Below are 25,699 nucleotides of genomic sequence, written 5' to 3' on the forward strand. Positions count from 1 at the left end.
CCTAGACACACACACACCGGTCCTCATTACTGTACAATACACCCTAGACACACATACACTGGTCCTCATTACTGTACAATACACCCTAGACACACACGCACTGGTCCTCATTACTGTACAATACACCCTAGACACACACACACACACACAGGTCCTTATTACTGTACAATACACCCTAGACACACACACACACAGGTCCTCATTACTGTACAATACACACACACACACACACACACACACACACACACACACACACACACACACACACACACACACACACACACACTGGTCCTTATTACTGCACAATACACCCTAGACACACACACACACACTGGTCCTTATTACTGCACAATACACCCTAGACACACACACACACACACAGGTCCTTATTACTGTACAATACACCCTAGACACACACACACACAGGTCCTCATTACTGTACAATACACACACACACACACACACACACACACACACACACACACACACACACACACACACACACACAGGTCCTCATTACTGTACAATACACCCTAGACACACACACACACACACACACACAAACACACAGGTCCTCATTACTGTACAATACACCCTAGACACACACACACACACACACACACAGGTCCTCATTACTGTACAATACACCCTAGACACACACACACTGGTCCTCATTACTGTACAATACACCCTAGACACACACACACACTGGTCCTCATTACTGTACAATACACCTTAGACACACACACACTGGTCCTCATTGCTGTACAATACAATACACCCTAGACACACACACACACACACACTGGTCCTCATTACTGTACAATACACCCTAGACACACACACACACACAGGTCCTCATTACTGTACAATACACCCTAGACACACACACACCGGTCCTCATTACTGTACAATACACCCTAGACACACATACACTGGTCCTCATTACTGTACAATACACCCTAGACACACACGCACTGGTCCTCATTACTGTACAATACACCCTAGACACACACACACACACACAGGTCCTTATTACTGTACAATACACCCTAGACACACACACACACAGGTCCTCATTACTGTACAATACACACACACACACACACACACACACACACACACACACACACACACACACACACACACACACACACACACACTGGTCCTTATTACTGCACAATACACCCTAGACACACACACACACACTGGTCCTTATTACTGCACAATACACCCTAGACACACACACACACACACAGGTCCTTATTACTGTACAATACACCCTAGACACACACACACACAGGTCCTCATTACTGTACAATACACACACACACACACACACACACACACACACACACACACACACACACACACACACACACACACAGGTCCTCATTACTGTACAATACACCCTAGACACACACACACACACACACACACAAACACACAGGTCCTCATTACTGTACAATACACCCTAGACACACACACACACACACACACACAGGTCCTCATTACTGTACAATACACCCTAGACACACACACACACACATACACACACACACAGGCCCTCATTACTGTACAATACACCCTAGCCACACACACACACACACACACACACACACACACACACACACAGGTCCTCATTACTGTACAATACACCCTAGACACACACACACACACACACACACACACACAGGCCCTCATTACTGTACAATACACCCTAGACACACACACACACACACATACACACACACACACACAGGTCCTCATTACTGTACAATACATATTAGACACACACACACTGGTCCTCATTACTGTACAATACACCCTAGACACACACACACACACACAGGTCCTCATTACTGTACAATACACACACACACACACACACACACACAGGTCCTCATTACTGTACAATACACACACACACACACACACACACACACACACACACACACACACACACACACACACACACACACACACACACAGGTCCTCATTACTGTGCAATACACCCTAGACACACACACACACACACACACAGGTCCTCATTACTGTACAATACACCCTAGACACACACACACACTGGTCCTCATTACTGTACAATTCACCCTAGACACACACACACTGGTCCTCATTACTGTACAATACACCCTAGACACACACGCACTGGTCCTCATTACTGTACAATACACCCTAGACACACACACACTGGTCCTCATTACTGTACATACACCCTAGACACACACACACACACACACATCCTTATTTCATAGTCTAAATGGATCCCCACACACACTTGTCCTAGTGACATGGGCTCTTGGCCCTTCAGCACCATGTGGATAAGCACTCGTTTACATGTTCTCATGCTGGTCCCCATTTCACAGCACGGCCACGCTATGCTGCTTTCTACTGTCGCAGCTGCTCCAGACGCGGAGCACAAAAGCTCTAATGTGATATCAAAGAATCCCAATGTCCACCTTTTAGAATTCCGAGGAGGTCTTTGCAACCCATTTCCTGCTTGGTAATACTAGATTCTAGAAGTCCATTCAGAATTCTACACAGGGACGGGCAAATACCATGTGTGGATGTGACATATTTCCATGAGTGTGTGGAAATATTGATGTATGTGTATGGATGGTTACTGAAACCAACTATATGTGTCCATTTCATCCACTTTTCCTGATCTTGTCCGTATTAGAGGATGTGTGTTGTTGTAGTGAAGTATGACGAATGAGATAATGACATTCATTCATTTCACTGGGAAAACTATAAGCCAATGTTGACATGCTGGACCACAGCATTTATTAAATGTATCTGATTTGACAGATGGGATTTAGGATGGTTGTGACAGCAATTATGATGAATCAGCCATGAGTAATAAGAGCTTTAAGAATGACCGTTAGCTGAACGTTGCACATTTGTTTAGCCAGGTTATTTAATATGTACACTCAGTTACTAATGTTGGTGTTGATGATGATGATGATGATGATGATGATGATGATGTGAGCACTGTACAGCCCAGAACACTGAACAATGGAGTATTCAAAGAACAACCGCGACAAAGATGTAGCCCTACAGTATGTATTCAACACTGTACATGTTCACTGCTCACAGTTCAGCTACTTATCTACAACTCTCTCTCTCTTCAGATCTGGTTCTACACCAACGCCATCTTTGAGAACGCAGGTATCCCAGTCCCTCAGATCCAGTACACCACGGTTGGAACCGGAGCCATCGAGGTTATCGCTGGATGCGTAGGGGTAAGCAAGCTGTCATTGGATTACTGTGTGAGCACAACAGCTGAGCATGCTAGCTTAGCCTGGTTCACCAGACTGAAAGCTGCTCTCATAGGTGAGTGAAGCATTCAGTCTGGTTTAACCAGGCTAACATTAGCTAGCCTACTCTAGTCTGAGGTGTTATTATTATTGTCTGGTAGCTGGTGGTAATACTCACTTCAACACTCCTTTTGGACAAGCCTGTACTTTAGCTATAAGGCCCTCGGGAACTGTTAAGCATATATCCACTGAGATACTATAGTCAAACCACAGCTATATTAGATATAGTAAATTATGTATACATTCTATACAGTATGGCTCTGGATCAGACTGTGTATGTCCCAAATGGCACACTATTCCCTATATATCCCCCTTTGGGCCCTGGTCAAAAGTAGTGCACTACAAAGGGAATAGGGTGTCATTTGGGATGCATGCAGCCCATGGCTACATTTTCTAAAGAGACATATAGGTCAGTGGACATACTACTGGGTGCTGAGCTATTCCAAGAAACACAGTCTCTGGGTAGCAGTTTGCCATTTTTCCCATGCAGAAGCGTAACATTGACATGTTAAGCCGTTGGCCAATAGAAGTAACTTGTTCTCCTTTGTCCCGCCTCCAGTGCTTCACCATTGAACGGCTGGGCAGAAGACCTCTGATGATTGGTGGATTCACCTTCATGGGAATTTGCTGTGCAGGGATCACACTCTCCCTCATGTTCCAGGTACGTTCATCTACCCTTCAATCTTCCCCTATAGACACAGGCCTAGGATCAGTTCACCAGACCTGGAATTCTGCATTTTCTGTGAAAAGTGAAAATCTGATTTCAGGTCAGTTTATAGAAGAACAATGCCATCTTCATTACTATTAGTCTGAATCGTGCAGACTCTCTTTGTTGATAGTTACTGTCTCCGTGTCTTTGACTGTCTCTTTAATGAGTATAATCAGTAACCAGTCAGTTGATTATTATTTGTAATGTGATGACTGTCCTATGGTCTCTGATATTGACTGTCCTATGCTTCCATTCACTGCCCATTAAGTCCCACTACATCAGTGTTGCATGTGTGGTGGGGATCATCGCTGGCTTCTGTATAGGACCAGGTAAGACATCTACCCTGGTGGTCTGCTTGTTTGTTTATCTCTCTCTGTTTCTCTCCTTCAAAACAAGGCTCTATACTCAGGACGTATATCGCTCTCAATAGAAGAGTGGGTACTTCCTATTTTAGCACAAGGGGCTACAATGCTACTCTAAGTACATTTAAGTTATTTAGCAGAAGCTGTGATCCAGAGAAACTATGGTTAAGTGTCTTTCTCAAGGGCACATCAACAGATTTCTCACCAAGTTGGCTCAGGGATTCGAACCAGAAACATTTCAGTTGCTGACCCAGTACTCTTAACCTCCAGGATACCTATAGCACTTTGAACTTTCCACTTTATCCAAAAGACACAGCCAGTTATTTTATAACTAGGAAACACTGCTCTCTGGTGGTGGAATGTAGAAGTGCCCTAGGAAAGGCAGCCTCACTGTTTACCCAACATAAATAGCTACTCTATTGTATTTCATTAATCCACTAAATGAGGAAATCATAATTGCCACGGTAACAGGAACATCCATTCTTACACCCATTTGTTTGGGGCTCGTCGGCTGAACGCAACAGTTTATTAGAATGTTGATGGTGGCTATAAGCCTGATGAATTAGACCAACACCAGTTTACATAATGTAATCCGTCAAGCAGGCAAAATCCATACATCAAGCTCAGATGAGGATTTTCTGTTTGCCGCAATTAGATTTTCAATGGCTCATTGTTCATAATGAATATTTTGGTGTGTGTGTGTGTGTGTGATGAATATGCCTCCTTGAGACAAAAAAACTTGCATAAACAATGTGAAGGAGCTCACTGTACTGCAGATGTAGACAAATTGCAGAGCCCTACTTATTGACTATATTATCAAGCCTTTTCCCCATGTCATTATCATGCTCAAATAATGAGGACTTAACTTCACACTTTCATCATTAGGCTTTTACTAATGTATTATTCCTCATTCATAATATCTCTCATTTCTAACCATGATGAATGAGATATTATGGAGCAATGAAACCGTCTATAGATTCTACATATTATAGAGTTAACATGTTGAGATACAGATGTAGGACCTTAATTTGAACCCTCTTTTGTTGCTGAGAATTTTCAGATGAGCTTCGTGACATGGTTATATTAACGATATTGTACTTTTCATGTAGCCTACTTTTTGGCCAGCTAATAGCCTAACCACCAATCAAGGCAACATAATGGACTACATGTTAAAATCCTGTTGCTGCAGGATTATTTGGCTGTGACAATACGGATCAAATTAAGATCATACATCTGTCTTACACCGAGGGAATATAATGGTGGTTTCAATCCTCAATGTACTATCCTTACTCTAAAGTCTTGCTGTTATCAATATCAGTGGTTTGGTAGTTTGCCCAACTTCACATGTGACTATAACTAGTAGCTCATATTGTGATTCTATCATGGCTTGAGAAGTATACCTTTGTAGACTATGGCTGTGTTCTGATATTCGTTCCACTAATTGTTATTTTTGGCCAATCACATTAGATCTTTTCACATCAGATCTTTTTCAGAGTTGATCTGATTGGTCAAAAGAGTTGGGTTTGCCTGTCTAAATGCAGCCCATGTGTCTCATTGTGTCTGTGTCTCTGTCCCTGTGTAGCTGGAGTGCCCTTCCTGATTACAGCAGAGCTGTTTAAACAGTCCCATCGTCCGGCTGCCTACACCGTGGCTGGATGCCTCAACTGGCTGTCCAACTTCACCATCGGCTTTGTCTTCCCCTTCCTACAGGTCAGAACTACTGGCCTATAATTACCCCTGTACACACGTTTTACCGCTGCATGTTGTCCTTTTAGTCGTGCCTTTTTCACGACAGCTCTCGATCCAGCTCCCTATTCCCTCAAACTCCACTCCAACTCATCTGTAGTAGTAAAACAGTAGTATAGTAGTAATATGGTAGTAGTATACTAGCAGTATGGTAGTAGAAAAGTAGTAGTCTAGCAGTAGTATACTAGTAGTATAGCAGTAGTACTAGTAGTAAACTAGTGGTATACAAGTAGTATAGCAGTAGTCCATTAGCAAATAGTAGCAAATGTTTGAAATAAATAAGTGTCATCGTCTGAAGATCCAATTCACATCGTGTTCTGTTACTGTTCCCCCTAATAATCCATTCAATTCATTCAACAAACAACTCTCCCCCCCCCCCTCAGATGTCGGCAGGGGCCTACTGCTACCTGGTGTTCTTTGGCGTGTGCACGGCAGTGGCGGCATACGTCTTCTTCATCGTCCCCGAGACCAAGAACAAGACATTTGTGGAGATCAGCCAGATGTTCGCGGCCAGGAACGGCATGCTGGAGGAGGAGAGCAGCGAACTGGGCGTCTTTAACAGCCTCAAACTCGGCAAGATGAACGGCTATGGTGCCGTCGAGCTGGAGTACGAAGTGATAGAGAATAAGAAGTAGAGAAGGGGAGAGAGAGAGAGAGAGACGTCAGTAGTCTTAAAGTGTCTCTTCATCTGTACTGATCTGAAAACACCCCACTGGGCACAGACGTCAGTTAAACGTCTATTTTTGATTTCCATTTGGTTGAGTTGTCAACTAACGTGAAGTCAATGTGAAATCAACATAAAATGTCACCATCATATTGGCTTTAGGTTAAAAGTTAGTTGAAGAAAAGCCAAAATTCCCTTTTTGCAAATCCAAATCTGATTTAAAGTTTTCTCAATGGCGTATAAGTTGAATTATGTCCATATTTATGTAAATGAAAAACATTTTCGGACAGAAATCTATCTCCATACCGTTCCAAAATGTAACATTTATTGTCACCAGTTGTACAGTAACCTACATTGACTCTATGTGCTGTTTGGAAGTCAGCACATCTACAACCATTAGGTTTCCCTCTCCTCTCAGTTATACTTGCCTCTCTCTCCGTGAATCACGCTGAATGTCTTTTCTCAATCTGGCTGAAAACCTTTTCCTACAATGTACAGTACAGAACAGAATGTATTTATTTAATGACACAGCAACAGTATCAGGATATGAATGCAGTGTCTGACTTGACCATTTTCCTGATCACTGGTTTTGACAGAAAATGAGGTCAGAACACGTCACGTGAATGGTATAGTTTTAGAAACCCTTTCAGGTCTTATAATGCCTTAACAACATATCCATAGCACATTATAAGGTGCTATGATCCCTTATAAGGCTTCATAAGAAGGTGCTCCAAGTGTTACAGTGTCTTTGATCATGTTTACCTTGCTTAGCTGAAGAGAGAACCAATAACTTGAGTTTGCTTGTTTATGTTTTTTTCCTTCTCTCTTTTGCGTAAGAGAGTTTGTAAATGTGGCTACTGTAGTAGTCATTTCATATTCCGAGGCAAAATAAGTTAAATATCGTACGTTATATCGTACATGTTAAACAGATATGCACAAGAAAGTGTGTAGGAGGATATATACAGTACACACTGAGTGTACAAAACATGAGGAACACCTTCCTAATATTGAGTTGCACCCCCTTTTGCCATCAGAACAGCCTCATAGTTGGGGCATGGACTCTACAAGGTGTCGAAAGCGTTCCACATGGATGCTGGCCCATGTTGATCTAATGCTTCCCACAGTTGTGTCAAGTTGTCTGGATGTCCTTTGGGTGGTGGACCATTGTTGATACACACTGTTGAGTGTTAAAAAACCCAGCAGCGTTGCAGTCCTTGACACACTCAAACCGGTGCGCCTGGCACCTACTTCCACCTACTACTATTCACCACGTCAGTCTGTGTCATGGAAAGAGCAGGTGTCCTTAATGTTTTGTACACTCAGTGAAAATCGTGCGTTATATTGTACCTAGAATAATAGTAAAAATATCAAAACTGTGAAATAACACATGGAATCATGTAGTAACCAGAAAAGTGTTAAACAGCCTTTGCCTTGGTAACAGCTTTGCACACTCTTGGCATTCTCTCAACCAGCTTCATGAGGTAGTCACCTGGAATGCATTTAATTTAACAGGTCTGCCTTGATAAAAGTTAATTTGTGGAATATAGGTGTGTCCAAACTTTTGACTGCTACTGTATATATTTATATTGTGCCTTGCGAAAGTATTCAACCCCCTTGGCATTTTTCCTATTTTGTTGCATTACAACCTGTAATTTAAATTGATTTTTTGGGGATTTCATGGAATGGACATACACAAAATAGTCAAAATTGGTGGTGTGAAATTTAAAAAATAACTTGTTTCAAAAATAAATTAAAAAACGGAAAAGTGGTGCATGTATATGTATTTACCCCCTTTGCTATGATGCCCCTAAATAAGATCTGGTGCAACCAATGACCTTCAGAAGTCACATAATTAATTAAATAAAGTCCGCCTGTGTGCAATCTAAGTGTCACATGATCTGTCACATGATCTCAGTATATACATATACACCTGTTCTGAAAGGCCCCAGAATCTGCAACACCACTAAGCAAGAGGCACCACCAAGCAAGCGGCACCATGAAGACCAAGGAGCTCTCCAAACAGGTCAGGGACAAAGTTGTGGAGAAGTACAGATCAGGGGTGGGTTATAAAAAATATCTGAAACTTTGAACATCCCACAGTGCACCATTAAATCCATTATTAAAAAATGGAAAGAATATGGCACCACAACAAACCTGCCAAGAAAGGGCCGCCCACAAAACCTCACAGACCAGGCAAGGAGGGCATTAATCAGAGAGGCAACAAAGAGACCAAAGATAACCCTGAAGGAGCTGCAAAGCTCCACAGCGGAGATTGAAGTATCTGTCCATAGGACCACTTTAAGCCATACACTCCACAGAGCTGGGCTTTACGGAAGACTGACCAGAAAAAAAGCCATTGCTTAAAGAAAAAAATAAGCAAACACGTTTGGTGTTCACCAAAAGGCATGTGGGAGAATTCCCAAACATATGGAAGAAGTTACTCTGGTCAGATGAGACTAAAATGTAGCTTTTTGGCTGTCTAGGAAAAAACTATGTCTGGCGCAAACCCAACACCTCTCATCACCCAGAGAACACCATGAAGCATGGTGGTGGCAGCATCATGCTGTGGGGATGTTTTTCATCGGCAGGGACAAGGAAACTGGTCAGAATTGAAGGAATGATGGATGGCGCTAAATACAGGAAAATTCTTGAGGGAAACCTGTTTCAGTCTTCAGGAGATGTGAGACTGGGACGGAGGTTCACCTTCCAGCAGGACAATGACCCTAAACATACTGCTAAAGCAACACTCGAGTGGTTTAAGCGGAAACATTTACATGTCTTGGAATGGCCTAGTCAAAGCCCAGACCTCAATCCAATTGAGAATCTGTGGTTTGACTTAAAGATTCCTGTACACCAGCGGAACCCATCCAACTTGAAGGAGCTGGAGCAGTTTTGCCTTGAAGAATGGGCAAAAATCCCAGTGACTAGATGTGCCAATCTTATAGAGACATACCCCAAGAGACTTGCAGCTGTAATTGCTGCAAAAGGTGGCTCTACAAAGGGGGGGGGGGGGGGGTGAATAGTTATGCACCCTCAAGTTATTGTTTCACAATTTAAAATATTTTGTATCTTCAAAGTGGTAGGCATGTTGTGTAAATCATATCATACAACCCCCCCCCAAAAATCTATTTTAATTCCAAGTTGTAAGGTAACAAAAGAGGAAAAATTCCAAGGGGCGGTGGATACTCCTTCGCAAGCCACTGAACATACGCTCCGAGTATCAAAGTAACTGTATAGATTTGTTTAGACTCATTGTATTCACATTTGGAATATTTTAATGTGTCTTTAACTATTGCTGCAACATCTATTGTATATCGTAGAGGGTTGAGTAAAAAGTCCTTTGTCGTTTTGTATCCAAATGTATGTAAATGATATGAATAAATATGCTTGAACATGTTTCCTGTCTTTGGTTATGGTGCATTATAGTGTTATCATGTTAGTCAGCCCTGACAAGTCACAATATAGGTCATATTTTACGTTTGGGTCGTCAATCAGGCAAGATCAGACACAACCTTCATCATGACTAGGGCAGTGTCCCAAACGCCACCCTATTCCCTGTGTAGCGCACTACTTTTGAACAGGGCCCGCTCCACTGCTCTGGACTACATGATCAATAGTGGGTTTCTCTGTTGAACTTCCATCAACTGCACTTCTAATCTGGTAGGCGACAACCATTTGAGGTGTTGTGTGCACAAATTCTTAGCTGTTACCCCAAAAAAGTGGCGGGAGATCGCTTTGTTGTTTAAGTCCCAGATTGGCCCTTTAAATCATATCTTTAGGTGAGGTGAACTTTCACCTCCTGTAAACATCTTCAGAGAACTACCTCAAACGTTACATTCAGCCACGCACAGGCCTGTTTTCCACAACCATTTTCAAGGAAAGGTCTGGTGACAGTTCACTGTGAGGTATTGTCACAGCCTGGTGCAATGGAGCGTTATGGTAGATCAGATGATGGGGAATGAAACGGTGCTGCTCCCTGTCTCTCTAACCCCTAGGCTGCTGCTTCCATCTGCACACACAGCCCCTGCAGACGGGCCGGGGAACCCTCGACTGGGGCCGCAATGGTGACGTGCTGTCAAGCGACTGACTGAGTCTCTCGACAGAGAAAAATAGATTTGAAATTAAAACTCAATGTCATGGTTTTCAGAATGTGTCGTTTTGAATTGGAGGGGGTCCTAAGGTCAGAGGTGAGAGCAAGGTCATTGGTGATGTGTGTTAAAATATAGAGTGATGGTAGTTTTGTTGCTGGCTGGAGGTAAAGTAATTGATTGTGTTAACACAACGTTATTGTCATTTAAACGGCCTTTTGTCATGGAGAGCAAAGTACATACTGTAAAAAATGACGCACACACACACTCACTGTCCAGTCCATACCACAGCTGAAATAACGCTTGCTTCTAGAACACTGCATCTAATTCCTAGCCCTGCCCTCCTCGCTCTCCTCAGCCTCGTCCCTATTGGCTGTTACTGGCCACCAGCCCACCTGCCCCCACCACACTCCCCGGCGCTCCCCTTAATGTGACTGGTCCGTGGAATGATGGATCACCCCTTGTCACTTCCTTCTTCTTGTCCAATCAAGCACCAGCCCGTGGAAATTGATTGTTCTAATTTGCTCTCATTATTATGATGATATTAAGCACAATATACAGACACAGCTCACTGTCAGATCTGTCCAGGGCTGTCATTAGTTACAGAGGCTGCTGGGAAGGCGTCTCGGAGGGGCTTTTTTCAGAGAGCGGTGGTGGAGAGTGAGTGGAGGGAAACAGGGTGGATTTGAAGGAAAGTGTTCTTAATAAGATTTGCTATGCGCACACACACACACACACACACACACACAGACATGCACCAGTATGCGAACACACGCACACCCCCTTTCAGAGGTGATGTAGCATCTAATTATGTTCAGTACAGTGCTTTTCCGAAGAGAGAAGAGGATATGATTAAGTCCTATCGTGTCAAGAACAAGGTGTTCACACACTGCCACATCTACGGGAAATGGGAAGTGGCCTAGTCTTCAAATGCAGAATCAGTTTGCATGTCTGTACACTTGCACTTAGGTAAATAGCAGCCTACAGTATGTCTCTCTAAGTGGGATACGTTGTCTGTCTCTAAACAGACTGTCCTTCATCCCAACAGGACAGAGTGATGTAGCTACAGAGCTAACACATCATTATTCTATCCACCCCTCCTGCTCACTCCATTCTGACCAGTTGATTGGACATTTGGTCACTTTGCATCCTCTCAAACCTTTCAATGTACATTAGACATATAGCTCATTGTCTATGACATGTTAGACTCTCACGCACTTCTACAGATGCACCACTGAGGGCATCCTGTCGGGCTGTATCACCGCCTGGTACGGCAACTGCACCGTCCGCAACCGCAGGGCTCCCCAGAGGGTGGTGCGGTCAGCACAACGCATCACCGGGGCACACTGCCTGCCCTTCAGGACATCTACAGGAAGGCCAAGAAGATCATCTAGGACCTCAGCCACCCGAGCCATGGACAGTTCACCCCGCTACCGTCTAGAAGGTGAACAGGTGCATTAAAGCTGGGACCGACACACTGAAAAACAGCTTCTATCTCCAGGCCATTAGACTGTTAAAGTCGCCACTATCTTTAGTCACTGTTCTACCCGGGCACCACCTGGCACTCTAACCCTGCATCTTAGAGACTGCTGCCCAATGTACAGTGCCTTCGGAAAGTATTCAGACCCCTTGACTTTTTCCACATTTTGTTACGTTACAGCCCTATTCTAAAAATGTATTAAATAAATAAAAATCCTCTGCAATCTACACACAATACCCCATAATAAAAACAGAAATACCTTATTTACGTAAGTATTCAGACCCTTTGAGCTCAGGTGCATCCTGTTCCGTTGTGCATCCTTGAGATGTTTCTACAATTTGACTGGAGTCCACCTGCGGTAAATTAAATTGATTGGACATGATTTGGAAAGGCACACACCTGTCTATACAAGGTAGAGCTCCAAGACAGGATTGTGTCGAGGCACAGATCTGGGGAAGTTTACCAAAACATGTCTGCAGCAATGAAGGTTCCCAAGAACACAGTGACCTCCATCAATCTTATATGGAAGAAGTTTGGAACCACCAAGACTCTTCCTAGAGCTGGCCGCCCGGCCAAACTGAGCAATCAGGGGACAAGAGCCTTGGTCAGGGAGGTGACCAAGAACCCGATGGTCACACTGACAGAGCTCTATAGTTCCTCTGTGGAGATGGGAGAACCTTCCAGAAGGACAACCACCTCTGCAGCACTCCACCAATCAGGCCTTTATGGTAGAGTGGCCAGACGAAAGCCACTCCTCAGGAAAATGCACATGACAGCCTGCTTGGAGTTTTGCCAAAAGGCACCTAAAGACTCAGACCACGAGAAACAATATTATCTGGTCTGATGAACCCAAGATTGAGCTCTTTGGCCTGAATGCCAAGCGTCACGTCTGGAGTAAACCTGGCACCATCCCTTCGGTGAAGCATGGTAATGGCAGCATCATGCTGTGAGGATGTTTTTCAGCGGCAGGGACTGGGAAACTAGTCAGGATTGAGGGAAAGATGAACGGAGCAAAGTTTCAGAGAGATCCTTGATGGGAACCTGCTCCAGAGCTCTCAGGACTTCAGATTGGGGCAAAGGTTCACCTTCTAACCGGACAACAGCCCTAATTCCACAGCCAAGACAACACAGGATTGGCTTCGGGACAAGTCTCTGAATGTCCTTGAGTGGCCCAGCCAGAGCCTGGACTTAAACCCGATCTAACATCTCTGGAGACACCTGAAAATAGCTGTGCAGCAACACTCCCATTCAACCTGACAGAGTTTGAGAGGATCTGTAGAGAAGAATGGGAGAAACTCCCCAAATACAGGTGTGCCAAGCTTGTAGCGTCATACCCAAGAAGACTCGAGACCGCAATCGCTGTCAAAGGTGCTTCAACAAAGTACTGAGTAAAGGGTCTGAATACTTGACATTCCAGTTTTTATTTTGTATAAATTAGCAAGAATTGATAAAGTCCTGTTGTTGCTTTGTCGTTATAGGGTATTGTGTGCAGATTAATGAGGGGAAAAAAGATTGGATCAATTTTAGAATATATCTGTAACCTAACAAAATGTGGAAAGGTCAAGGGGTCTGAATACTTTCCGAAGGCGTGGTACATAGAGTAATTGAAGACTGGTCACTTGAATAATGTTTACATAATGTTTTACTCACTTTATATGTATATACTGTATTCTAGTCATGGCTCTAGCCTATATAACTACTGATGTAGCCATCTCTTCTGATCATACACTGTCCATTCAGTCTATACACACCACTGTATACATTATCTCTACACGTTATATATTTATATTCTCTGATATTGCTCATTCTGATATTTCTTCATTTATTAATTGTTCTGGATTATGTGTGTGTTTTGTTTCTGTATTGCCAGGTACTACTGAACTGCTGGAGCGAGAAACACAAGCCTTTCTCTTCACCCGCCATGACATCGGCAAATCTGTGAACGCAACCAATAAACATTGGTTTGATTTGATTGCCCATATATTATGCATATATCCACCAGTTTTCACAGCAGGCCTATGGCGGAATTAACGTGCAGAAGTCATGCCTATTGCGTCTACAACTGTTCTCGTGATTAACACAGGGGTTGTTCCCACGATGAGCTGGTCAACCTGCTGTTACAACCCAATAATCAGCATAATAATAGTCCCTGTGCTACAGAGTCATCATGCAGCATGGCATCAATGAGACTCATTCTCCAAAAGACCGCTGGAGAAACCCTGCATGAAAATGTATTGATCCTGCTATTGCTGCTAGTACATTACACCCTCCTGTTGTATCATCCTGCTCTTGTGTGTGTGTTTTCATCTCTATTCCTGTGCTCGTTCTCCGCTCCTATCCCCAGCCACGCTATTACCAACCAGACAGACCCACCAGATTGGCTAGCTGCCAGACCAACACACAGTGTCTAACAAATCGCTTATCTGCTCTATAATTGGATTACAAGAGCGCAGTGCTCCCATTGGTGAGATTAGGCGGCGCCGGCAACGGGCCGAGTATGGAGCGTTTTGATTCGTCTCCTCCCTAACGACCCGGGGAAGCCAGCTGTTTGATTGGATAAAAGCGGGTTTGGGGCTTGATGCTTATTGGTCCATGACAATGTAATAAGGAAGTCTGCCAAGTGTACTGTCTAGTAGGCTTTTAACTGTCTTTTCTGGTATGCATGTGATTAATGATGCTACCTATTCAAACATGCACACACACACACACACACACACACACACACACACACACACACACACACACACACACACACAATTCATCCACTGGACTCGTGGAAGCTGAACTATCCAACTGAAGAGAGATTTGGACAGAGGTTTGTGCTAATAAAGCTTGATTTAAAGGGTAGTTACGAACCAGACATTGTTGCTGGTGCAGAGGTAGTGTTGGAGTGTTTGTTTAGGTAGCATTTGTTTAGATTTGACAATTGTAAAGGAGGTACTGCTGACGATGGTGAACGTTCTAGTCCAAAATAAGTTGTTTGAGGTAGATAAAACTAGGTGCTGGAGCCTCTGCTTGGTTAGAACTGTATAACGAGACATAGTTCAGGGTATTGCGAGTCACAAGACTTGGAGAGTTCCTGTTTTAGTCTGTGTTAATAGCATCCATGGTATGGCTTTTAATTTCCCTCCATGATAGTTGTCCTGGTGGCCCGACTTCAGCTAATCTGAGCAGCTGCATCACAGCTGTATGCGGCACTTGTATTTCAGAAGTGTGTGTGTCTATGCTTTTGAGCGTGCACTCAAGCACCTATAATCTGACCTTCCTCACACTGACCTCCAACCTTTTGACTCCTCTAGACCAATAGAGGGTCCAGCCCTTATGGTCCTTTATCTTAACCAGTCCTACCTCTGGCCAGACCACTGGCTAGTGTGGCGTGACCAGGGGGACCATGCAGGGACAAGCTGCTGGAAAGCTGGCTGGCAGCTGCTGATGTCCCGTGGAGGAGCACTCTTTCCATCATGGCGCTGACACCTTTACTGTCCCCTGGCTCTGTTCAGGAGGAGGAACAGGAGGACCCCCACCACTATCCACACAGGGGCATACAGAGTTAGGGTTGGTGCACGTGCGCCCATTCACATCCGCTCCCTCTTTTGCCCCCTTTTCGCTCTTTTTGTCTCTCTCTCTCTCTCTCTCTCTCTCTCTCTCTCTCTCTCTCTCTCTCTCTCTCTCTCTCTCTCTCTCTCTCTCTCTCTCTCTCTCTCTCTCTCTCTCTCTCTCTCTCTCTCTCTCTCTCTCTCTCTCTCTCTCTCTCTCTCTCTCTCTCTCTCTCTCTCTCTCTCTCTCTCTCTCTCTCTCTCTCTCTCTCTCTCTCTCACACACACACACACACACACACACACACACACTTTCATTATAGACCAGCACTTTGTAATGTTTGTAATGTACTCTGCCTTATCCCCGCAGGTGATCTGACCCTCACTGTCCCGTCTCTGAAGGGAGAAGGACAATCCAGTCAGACCAGATGGCACTAGTGTCTGAATAGCCACTACAACAGGCTGGGTTAATGTGTAGCTTTAACCATTGTCTTCCCAGCACACAGTGGGCGGGGCGGTAGATGTAGAGGTAGCAGTGTGTGTGTGTGGGTGTGTTTGTTTAGCAGATGAAGTCAGTGTGTAGTCTTCGAGTAGTTCATAAAAACAAGTTGAAAAACCCACCGGATTACTCAATGTCTCATTTGGGCGAGAAAAGAAAGCGGACAAAGTGCACGTGAGGGGCTTGGGCCCCAATGGTGCGTGGTACCTCTGTGTTCTGGGGATGTGGAGGTGAGGCAACCACTCTGAACATAAACTACTGGGCTAGGATTTATCACTAAACTAATCAACCTAATCAAGTGACATGGTTTAATTGAGTAGAATTGAAATATATAGAGATAGCTATAGCTAGCTACACATTAGCTGAGGATTAAACAAATATACATTTTGAAACAGCAACAAACAACCAAACTATTATCGTTCTCAATCTCCACTTTGAAATGAAAGAGAGAAATCATCAAAGACTTGTCCTTTTCTATCCCAGTCAACGCTCACACCATTCACATTGACTCACAACAAGGCACTTCAACAACCATTCACGACTCACAACAAGGCACTTCAACACCATTCACATTGACTCACAACAAGGCACTTCAACAACCATTCACATTGACTCACAACAAGGCACTTCAACAACCATTCACATTGACTCACAACAAGGCACTTCAACAACCATTCACATTGACTCACAACAAGGCACTTCAACAACAAACACCCACAATGGCCAAAAACAATCTCTTTATCCCCCCCCCCTTCCCCCCTTTCCCACACACCATCCATCCCCTTCATCCTCGCTATCACTTTCCCAAAGAGAAGAGGGTCATTTTCTATGCAAATGGGGGCTTGCTGTCATTGTGCGCGCCTCGTTACTCTGAGCTGTGCGGCCTGGCTCCTTTGACAAACCCCTGTCTGATGGATGGGCCCATGACAGCTCCAATGTGTGCCAAGCCTTTTCACAGATTGACATCATCATTAAGGAGGGAGACCGAGACCGACCGAGAGAGAGAGAGAGAGAGAGAGAGAGAGAGAGAGAGAAGAGAGAGAGAGAGAGAGAGAAGAGAGAGAGAGAGAGAGAGAGAGAAAGAGAGAGAGAGAGAGAGAGAGAGAGGCCTGAATCGCTGCAGATTTATACACTTTAAAAAGAGAAGAAACGCCTACTTTTCACTCCTCTCCTCCACTGATCTCTCTCTTTGACTCTCTTTCGGTCTCGTTGTCTCTGTCGTTCGCACCCTCTCTCTCTCTTTATCTCTAACTCTCCCTCTTTTGTCTCTGTGTGTGTGTCTCTCTCTCTTTCTCTCTCCCTCTCCCTCTCCCTCTCTCTCCTGCTCTTTCTCTCCCTCTCTCTTCCATCCATAGAACAGCTGAGCTTTCCCTTCTTCTCTTCTGTGTCCGCACCGAGGCAGACTGACAGCCAGCCAAATAGGCACACAGGGCCCTCACCCATTGGCTGCCCGTATCCGGCTCGTATCCGGCGTGACAGGCTGAAGTTAATTGGTATGGGCTTTAAGCAAATTTCTAGCAGCGGCCTCAGTCTCCGCGCTGGGTGCCGGGGTGATGGGTGAGCTGCTGTCATATGGCGCCTATTGACTCACTGGGGGACTGAGGGGAGGAAGCAGGTGATCTCCCAGAATGCACACTGTCACCCCTCACAGGGGGAAGCGCTAGTGGCAGAAAGCGCTATCGCGCTTCGGATAGAAAAGAGCAGACTCCATCCTCCTAAGACCAAGGCACTACTACTACTCCATCCCTCCATCTCTCTATTGTCTTACGAGATGAGTGGCTTATTGGATTCACTATTTGGTCATGTAGCAATTTTCAAACAGTTGTTTATTCATATTAATCTATAGAGTTGTACCAGAGGTTGGCTTTTCCTGTTTCTATCTGCTAAGTCCATTTTGAGTTCATTTGAAAATAGAAAAATCGTTATCTAATGCTATTGCCTCGGCTTGGCCTGGAGGAAGAGAAAGAGAATAAAACAGACTGGAGAGATGCTGCTAGGATAGAACAAATTAAATAACGGAGAGAGTGAGAAAGAGAGAGGCAGAGTCAGAGAGAGAGAGAGAGAGAGAGAGAGAGAGAGAGAGAGAGAGAGAGAGAGAGGGAAAGAGAGTGAGAGCGAGAGAGATAGAGAGAGGGGGGAGAGAGAGAGAGCGAGAGAGAGAGAGAGAGGGAATGAGTGAGCAATTGAGAGAGGGAGCGGGGAAGAGAGAGAGGGAAAGTGAGAGAGAGAGAGAGAGAGAGAGAGAGAGAGAGAGAGAGAGAGAGATGTGGAGAGCAGAGCAGACAGCTGCAGATGAGCAAATAAACCATTCAATATTTATGACCGAAATTAAAACTAGATAAAGATGTCACATATTAAACTACTCTCCCCTCTACTCCTCCTTCTTCCATCCCCTCCTCCTAGGCCCCTGGCCCCTAGCTCTCTCTAGTCACAACTCCTCAGTGAGGGGAAGAGAGAGAAAGAGAGAGAGAGAGCATTATTCCTTCCTCCACCCCAATGTTTTCTTCATAGACAGTAATGAATTCAATAGCAGTGACCCGGAAAATGGAGTTTAGAGGGAGAAAAAAAAGCAATCTTGTGTTTGTGGCGGAGCATTATCACTTTACCTCCCTTCCACCCCTCGCTCCTCCCTCCTCTCTCCTCCCTCGTTCTTTTGCAGATCGTACAGCAGGATGTGTGTGTGTGTGCGTGCATGTGCATTTGCGCGCATGTGCGTGTGAGGACTGAGGTCTCAATCAAGGCAGAATGGGCGGCAGGGTTACATGCAGGCCCATTGTAGCGTTAATTAAACACTTCAGGTTTAACACCCCGTCCTGTCATTAACCCAAACACTGCCTCATCACTCATCTATCTCATCCCTCCGTGCCTCCATCCCGCCATCCCTCCCTCCACCACTGCTGAACTGCTGCTGCCACAGTCACACTTCAGCTGGGTAGCTGGCGGGAGAGAGAAAGAGAAAATGGGAGAGAGAGAGACAGAAAGAGAGAATGGGAGAGAGGGAGAGAACAGGAGAGAGAGAGAGAGAGAGAGAGAGAGAGAGAGAGAGAGAGAGAGAGAGAGAGAGAGAGAGGGAGGGAGAGGGAGAGAAAGAGCGTAGGTTTTTCAGTATCAGTTCTTAGGCGAATTGTATCATTAAATGATGAGCATTCTAATGAAACTCTATCGTAACCTAATGGAACATTGTTGGCTGTACTCTTCTCTCACTATTTATGCCAAGTGTGTACTATTGAGAAATGTAACTGGTTTTTGGCTTTGTAATAGAGGTAAGTCTCTGGCCTGGGAGAAATAGATACCCTGGTTGTGCAATGGAGCCTCACACCACTAGATAGCAGTAGCCTGCACACAATAGAAGCCCCAGAGTCCAGTCAACCTGCTCTGTTTTCTACAGTGTCTGCAATACAATGAGGACAGTCAACTGACTGATGAGAAGGTAGACTAGTCTGAACACGTTTTGTAATTGAACCAAACTTCTAAAGGCATCATTATGTGAAATACTTTTTTTTAAATAAATACTTTACCAAGTTTGAAGTTTATTTGCCATGTGTAATGAACACATTGGACGTCTTACTCACCTCTGCATTTTAACGTAAATGTTCGAAAACAGAAGATGCTAGGGGGAACGACATGTTTTTAGAGGTGTTTTGTATGGATGGGGATTCGGGACAAACAGAACAGCAGTGTGTTCTGTAAAATGTTGCTGTACTTGGCCTGTTGTTTCTGTGTTGTACTACAGGTGTTCACTGATGCACTACAATTAGCCGTTAGGGATTAGCCTAATGAGGGAATCTCCACATTACAGCGGAAACATGTTCTAAACTAACTACCCAAAGTGGCCGATTCTTGTGTTTGCTAGTTGTGTATGAACGTATCTATGTTGTAGCAGGTTCTCATACAAGCACATACAAACTCCATTATCTATTAGCCCATTAGCTAAATTGCTAACTATCTATCTACAATCGAAGTTGGAAGTTTACATACACTTAGGTTGGAGTAATCAAAAATCGTTTTTCAACCACTCCACAAATTTCTTGTTAGCTATAGTTTTGGCAAGTCGGTTAGGACATCTACTTTGTGCATGACACAAGTAATTTTTCCAACAAATATTTACAGACAGATTGTTTCACTTATATTTCGCTATATCACTATTCCAGTGGGTCAGAAATGTACATACACAAACAATAGTACGTAAGTATAAACATGGGTGGCAGCATCATGTTGTGGGGGTGCTTTGTTGCAGGAGGGACTGGTGCACTTGACAAAATAGATGGCATCATGAGGATGGGAAATTGTGTGGAAATATTGAAGCAACATCTCAAGACATCAATCAGGAAGTTTAAGCTTGCTTGCAAATGGGTCTTTCAAATGGACAATGACACCAAGCATACTTCCAAAGTTGTGGCAAAATGGCTTAAGGACAACAAAGTCAAGGTATTGGAGTGGCCATCACAAAGCCCGGACCTCAATCCTACAGAAAATTTGTGGACAGAACTGAAAAAGCGTGTGAGCAAGGAGGCCTACAAACCTGACTCAGTTACACCAGCTCTGTCAGGAGGAATGGGCCAAAATTCACCCAAGCTTGTGGAAGGCTACCCAAAACATTTGACCCAAGTTAAACAATTTAAAGGCAATGCTACCAAATTCTAGTGTTTGTAAACTTCTGACCCACTGGGAATGTGATGAAATAAATAAAAGCTGAAATAAATCATTCTCTCTACTATTATTCTGACATTTCACATTCTTAAAATAAAGTGGTGACGTAAAACTGAATTTTTACAAGGTTTAAATGTCAGGAATTGTGAAAAACTGTGTTTAAATGTATTTGGCTAAGGTGTATGTAAACTTCCCACCTTAACTTATCTATCTATCTTTCTTTCTCTCTCACACTCTCTCTCTCTTTCTACAGTCGTGGCCAAAAGTTTTGAGAATGGAATAAATATTAATTTTCACAGTCTGCTGCCTCAGTTTGTATGATCGAAATTTGCATATACTCTAAAACGTTATGAAGAGTGATCAGATGAATTGCAATTAATTGTAAAGTCCCTCTTTGCCATGCAAATTAACTGAATCCCCCCAAAAAAAATTCCCCTGCATTTCGACCCTGCCACAAAAGGACCAGCTGACATCATGTCAGTGATTCTCTCGTTAACACAGGTGTGAGTGTTGACGAGGACAAGGCTGGAGATCACTCTGTCATGCTGATTGAGGTCGAATAACAGACTGTAAGCTTCAAAAGGAGGGTGGTGCTTGGAATCATTGTTCTTCCTATGTCAACCATGGTTACCTGCAAGGAAACACATGCCGTCATCATTGCTTTGCACAAAAAGGGCTTCACAGGCAAGGATATTGCTGCCAGTAAGATTGCACCTAAATCAACCATTTATCGGATCATCAAGAACTTCAAGGAGAGCAGTTCATTTGTTGTGAAGAAGGCTTCAGGGCACCCAAGAAAGTCCAGCAAGCACCAGGACCGTCTCCTAAAGTTGATTCAGCTGCGGGATCGGGGCACCACCAGTCCAGAGCTAGCTCAGGAATGGCAGCAGGCAGGTGTGAGTGCATCTGCACGCACAGTGAGGCGAAGACTTTTGGAGGATGGCCTGGTGTCAAGAAGGGCAGCAAAGAAGCCACATCTCTCCAGGAAAACCATCAGGGACAGACTGATATTCTGCAAAAGGTACAGGGATTGGACTGCTGAGGACTGGGGTAAAATTATTTTCTCTGATGAATCCCCTTTCCGATTGTTTGGGGCATCTGGAAAAAAGCTTGTCCGGAGAAGACAAGGTGAGCGCTTCCATCAGCCCTGTGTCATGCCAACAGTAAAGCATCCTGAGACCATTCATGTGTGGAGATGCTTCTCAGCCAAGGAAGTGGGCTTACTCACAATTTTGCCTAAGAACACAGCCATGAATAAAGAATGGTACTAACACATCCTCTGAGAGAAACTTCTCCCAAACATACAGGAACAGTTTGGTGACGTACAATGCCTTTTCCAGCATGATGGACCACCTTGCCATGAGGCAAAAGTGATAACTAAGTGGTTTGGGGAACAAAACATCAATATTTTGGGTCCATGACCAGGAAACTCCCCAGATCTTAATCCCGTTGAGAACTTGTGGTCAATCCTCAAGAGGCAGGTGGACAAAAAAAACACATTCTGACAAACTCCAAGCATTGATTATGCAAGAATGGGCTGCCATCAGTCAGGATGTGGCCCAGAAGTTAATTGACAGCATGCCAGGGCGGATTGCAGAGGTCTTGAAAAAGAAGGGTCAACACTGCAAATATTGACTCTTTGCATCAACTTCATGTAATTGTCAATAAAAGCCTTTGACACTTATGAAATGCTTGTAATTATACTTCAGTATTCCATAGTAACATCTGACAAAAATAAGTAAAGACACCGAAGCAGCAAACTTTGTGGAAATTAATATTTGTGTCATTTCCAAAACTTTTGGCCACGACTGTATTTTACATGGACAGTGTTATAAAGCAGGTTTTCTTAGATCACAGTCTTTAACACATTAGCTCCATTAGCCATTAGCTCATTAACTCGTTGCTGGGGGAAGAAACAGCTGTTTTTAAAGGTGTTTTGTATGGACAGTGACCAATAAAAAGCAGCAGTGAAATAAGTGTTGATATACTTTACATGGACTGTACAGCGTCTAGTGTTGTGTTGTAGACCAGCTTTTTTTTAGACACCGTCTTTAACGCGGTAGCTCCATTAGCCATTAGCAACATTAGCCCGTTAGCGCTCAGGCTGTTGGAACAGCTTGATGGTGTGATGCTAATGCTTCAGGGTTCCAACCCAAACTACAGCGCTGGCGAGGTGCCATCTTACATCTTTCAGGAGTGCTAAAACAACTTCTCCCCACTCTCTCTCTCTCTCTCTCACTCTCCCTCTCTCGTATTATGTCTTCTCCTCTCTTTCTCTTGTTATGTTTCCTCATCCTCTCATCTCTCCTCCTCTCTTCTCTCCATACTAATGATAAGATGAGGTAATACAGCATGTACCGCATATAGCATCTTTACACTAAACTTCTGCCAAGAAAATGTCTGTTTTTTAAATTATTTTTTACCCGTGCCATATGTTAGTGAGAAAGACTAATGGACGTGTCTCTACGAACACACAGGATACATTTTTCTTCTTCAATTCATGTTCTCCGTCGCCGCAGTTTATTCTCAGTTTTGTTTTAAAGCGTCTCGCATAAACGTGATTTATCAAAAACACTTAATACTCCTGTGAGGTTTCATCTTGAATGATTCGGAAGGCTGCTGGTGACTGGAAAAGGTATACCTCTTCAGGGCGTGTTGTGTTGTTAGGTCTTGTAAGCAGCCGCATACACACACACACACACACACACACACACACACACACACACACACACACACTGAGATGGCGCAGAGGGAAAATGTCATAAGCGACAGAGGTCATTGCCTTCTTAAGGGATAAAACACACATTCCCTGCAGTTCCCCTCAGCGTTATCATTTACTGCCCTATCGGACACGTCGCCTTCCTCCGCCTCTCCCTTCCCTGAATGTATTTATGTTTAAAAACAGATTTATTTATTTTCTCTAAGGCCACTGCGCTGAATATCGTTCAAAATGATAACATAACGTTTGGCCAAGCGGCCCAGGATGTGATTTTGTGTTTCCCATCTCTGTGGAAAGGGGGCCATGATGCCCCAGGGTGGCCATTTCGTGTCCCGCAGTGACATTTTTAACAGGCCGTCTGCAGGCCACTAGAACTCGGTTTGAGCCATGTGGACCTGTCATGGCAGATGGACTGCGCACTGCACAATGGACAGACTAGCAAACTGTCTCATATTCTTTAGTCTGGCTCAATATGCAGGACCAGGGTTGGATTAGAAAAGTGTAGAACACACCCTGAATCTCTATGAATCTCTATATGACTGTGAATATCTATATAACTGTGAATCGCTATACCACTGTGAATCTCTATATGACTGTGAATCTCTATATGACTGTGGATTTCTATATAACTGTGAATCGCTATACCACTGTGAATCTCTATATGACTGTGAATCTCTACATGACTGTGGATTTCTATATAACTGTGAATCTCTGTATGACTGTGAATCTCTATATAACTGTGAATCTCGATATGAATGTGAATATCTATATATCTATATGACTGTGAATCTCTATATGACTGTGGATTTCTATATAACTGTGAATCTCTGTATGACTGTGAATCTCTATATAACTGTGAATCTCGATATGAATGTGAATATCTATATGTCTATGAATCTCTATACCACTGTGAATCTCTGTATGAATGTGAATATCTATATGTCTGTGAATCTCTATATGACTGTGAATCTCAAACAGAGTGTGTTACAGGAGTTAGAGGGGATACAGTGTGTAATACACTGAGTCAAACAGAGTGTGTTACAGGAGTTAGAGGGGATACAGTGTGTAATACACTGAGTCAAACAGAGTGTGTTACAGGTGTTAGAGGGGATACAGTGTGTAATACACTGAGTCAAACAGAGTGTGTTACAGGAGTTAGAGGGGATACAGTGTGTAATACACTGAGTCAAACAGAGTGTGTTACAGGAGTTAGAGGGGATACAGTGTGTAATACACTGAGTCAAACAGAGTGTGTTACAGGAGTTAGAGGGGATACAGTGTGTAATACACTGAGTCAAACAGAGTGTGTTACAGGAGTTAGAGGGGATACAGTGTGTAATACACTGAGTCAAACAGAGTGTGTGTCACGACTTCCACCGAAGTTGGCTCCCCTGCCTGTTCTGGCGGCGCTCGGTGGTCGTTGTCACCGGTCTACTAGCTGCCACCAATCCCCTTTTCCTTTTCTGTTTGTTATGTCTTATTGGTTGCACCTGTTTCTTGTTTGAGTTTTGGTTCAGGACTATTTAAGCCTGTTAGGCCTGCCTGCTTTTGTGCGGGCTTGTTCTCTGTTAGTCTAGGTTGGTTGCGTGTCATGTTCACTGACTGTTTGGTGCCCAGTTTTGGGTTGGACATATTTGTGTTCGCCTGTTGGTTTAGGCGTTACTTTTGGATACCGTAATAAAGTTGGGTTTCCCCCAGTATCCTCTGCTCTCTGCGTTGGACTCCACACCCACCACTTCTGGCTGTGTGACAGTGTGTTACAGGAGCTAGAGGGGATACAGTGTGTAATACTGTCACAAGAATTATGTTCTCAATGTTCATAAACCCAATTCAATTAACTACTCAGCCTGAAACCCAGAATTTGTAGGAAACTGGTTGAAATTAATCAGACGGAGGCCCAGCTACGAT

General features: G+C 43.9%; 1 protein-coding gene across 1 annotated transcript in view; it reads left to right on the plus strand.

Moving 5' to 3' along the window:
- Positions 1 to 8,705, plus strand: part of LOC110493513 (solute carrier family 2, facilitated glucose transporter member 9) — a 41,906-nt gene extending 33,201 nt beyond the window's left edge. The window contains exons 8-12 of the mRNA XM_021567826.3: positions 3,153 to 3,263; positions 3,898 to 3,999; positions 4,316 to 4,376; positions 5,992 to 6,119; positions 6,539 to 8,705. Of these exons, the coding sequence (XP_021423501.3) occupies positions 3,153 to 3,263; positions 3,898 to 3,999; positions 4,316 to 4,376; positions 5,992 to 6,119; positions 6,539 to 6,790 (654 nt within the window). The 3' untranslated portion in view covers positions 6,791 to 8,705. The remainder of the gene's footprint in view (positions 1 to 3,152; positions 3,264 to 3,897; positions 4,000 to 4,315; positions 4,377 to 5,991; positions 6,120 to 6,538) is intronic.
- The last annotated feature ends 16,994 nt before the right edge of the window (positions 8,706 to 25,699 follow it).

The sequence above is a fragment of the Oncorhynchus mykiss genome, chromosome 17, assembly GCF_057628025.1.
Source record: "Oncorhynchus mykiss isolate SJ-2025 chromosome 17, ASM5762802v1, whole genome shotgun sequence".
Taxonomy (NCBI): domain Eukaryota; kingdom Metazoa; phylum Chordata; class Actinopteri; order Salmoniformes; family Salmonidae; genus Oncorhynchus; species Oncorhynchus mykiss.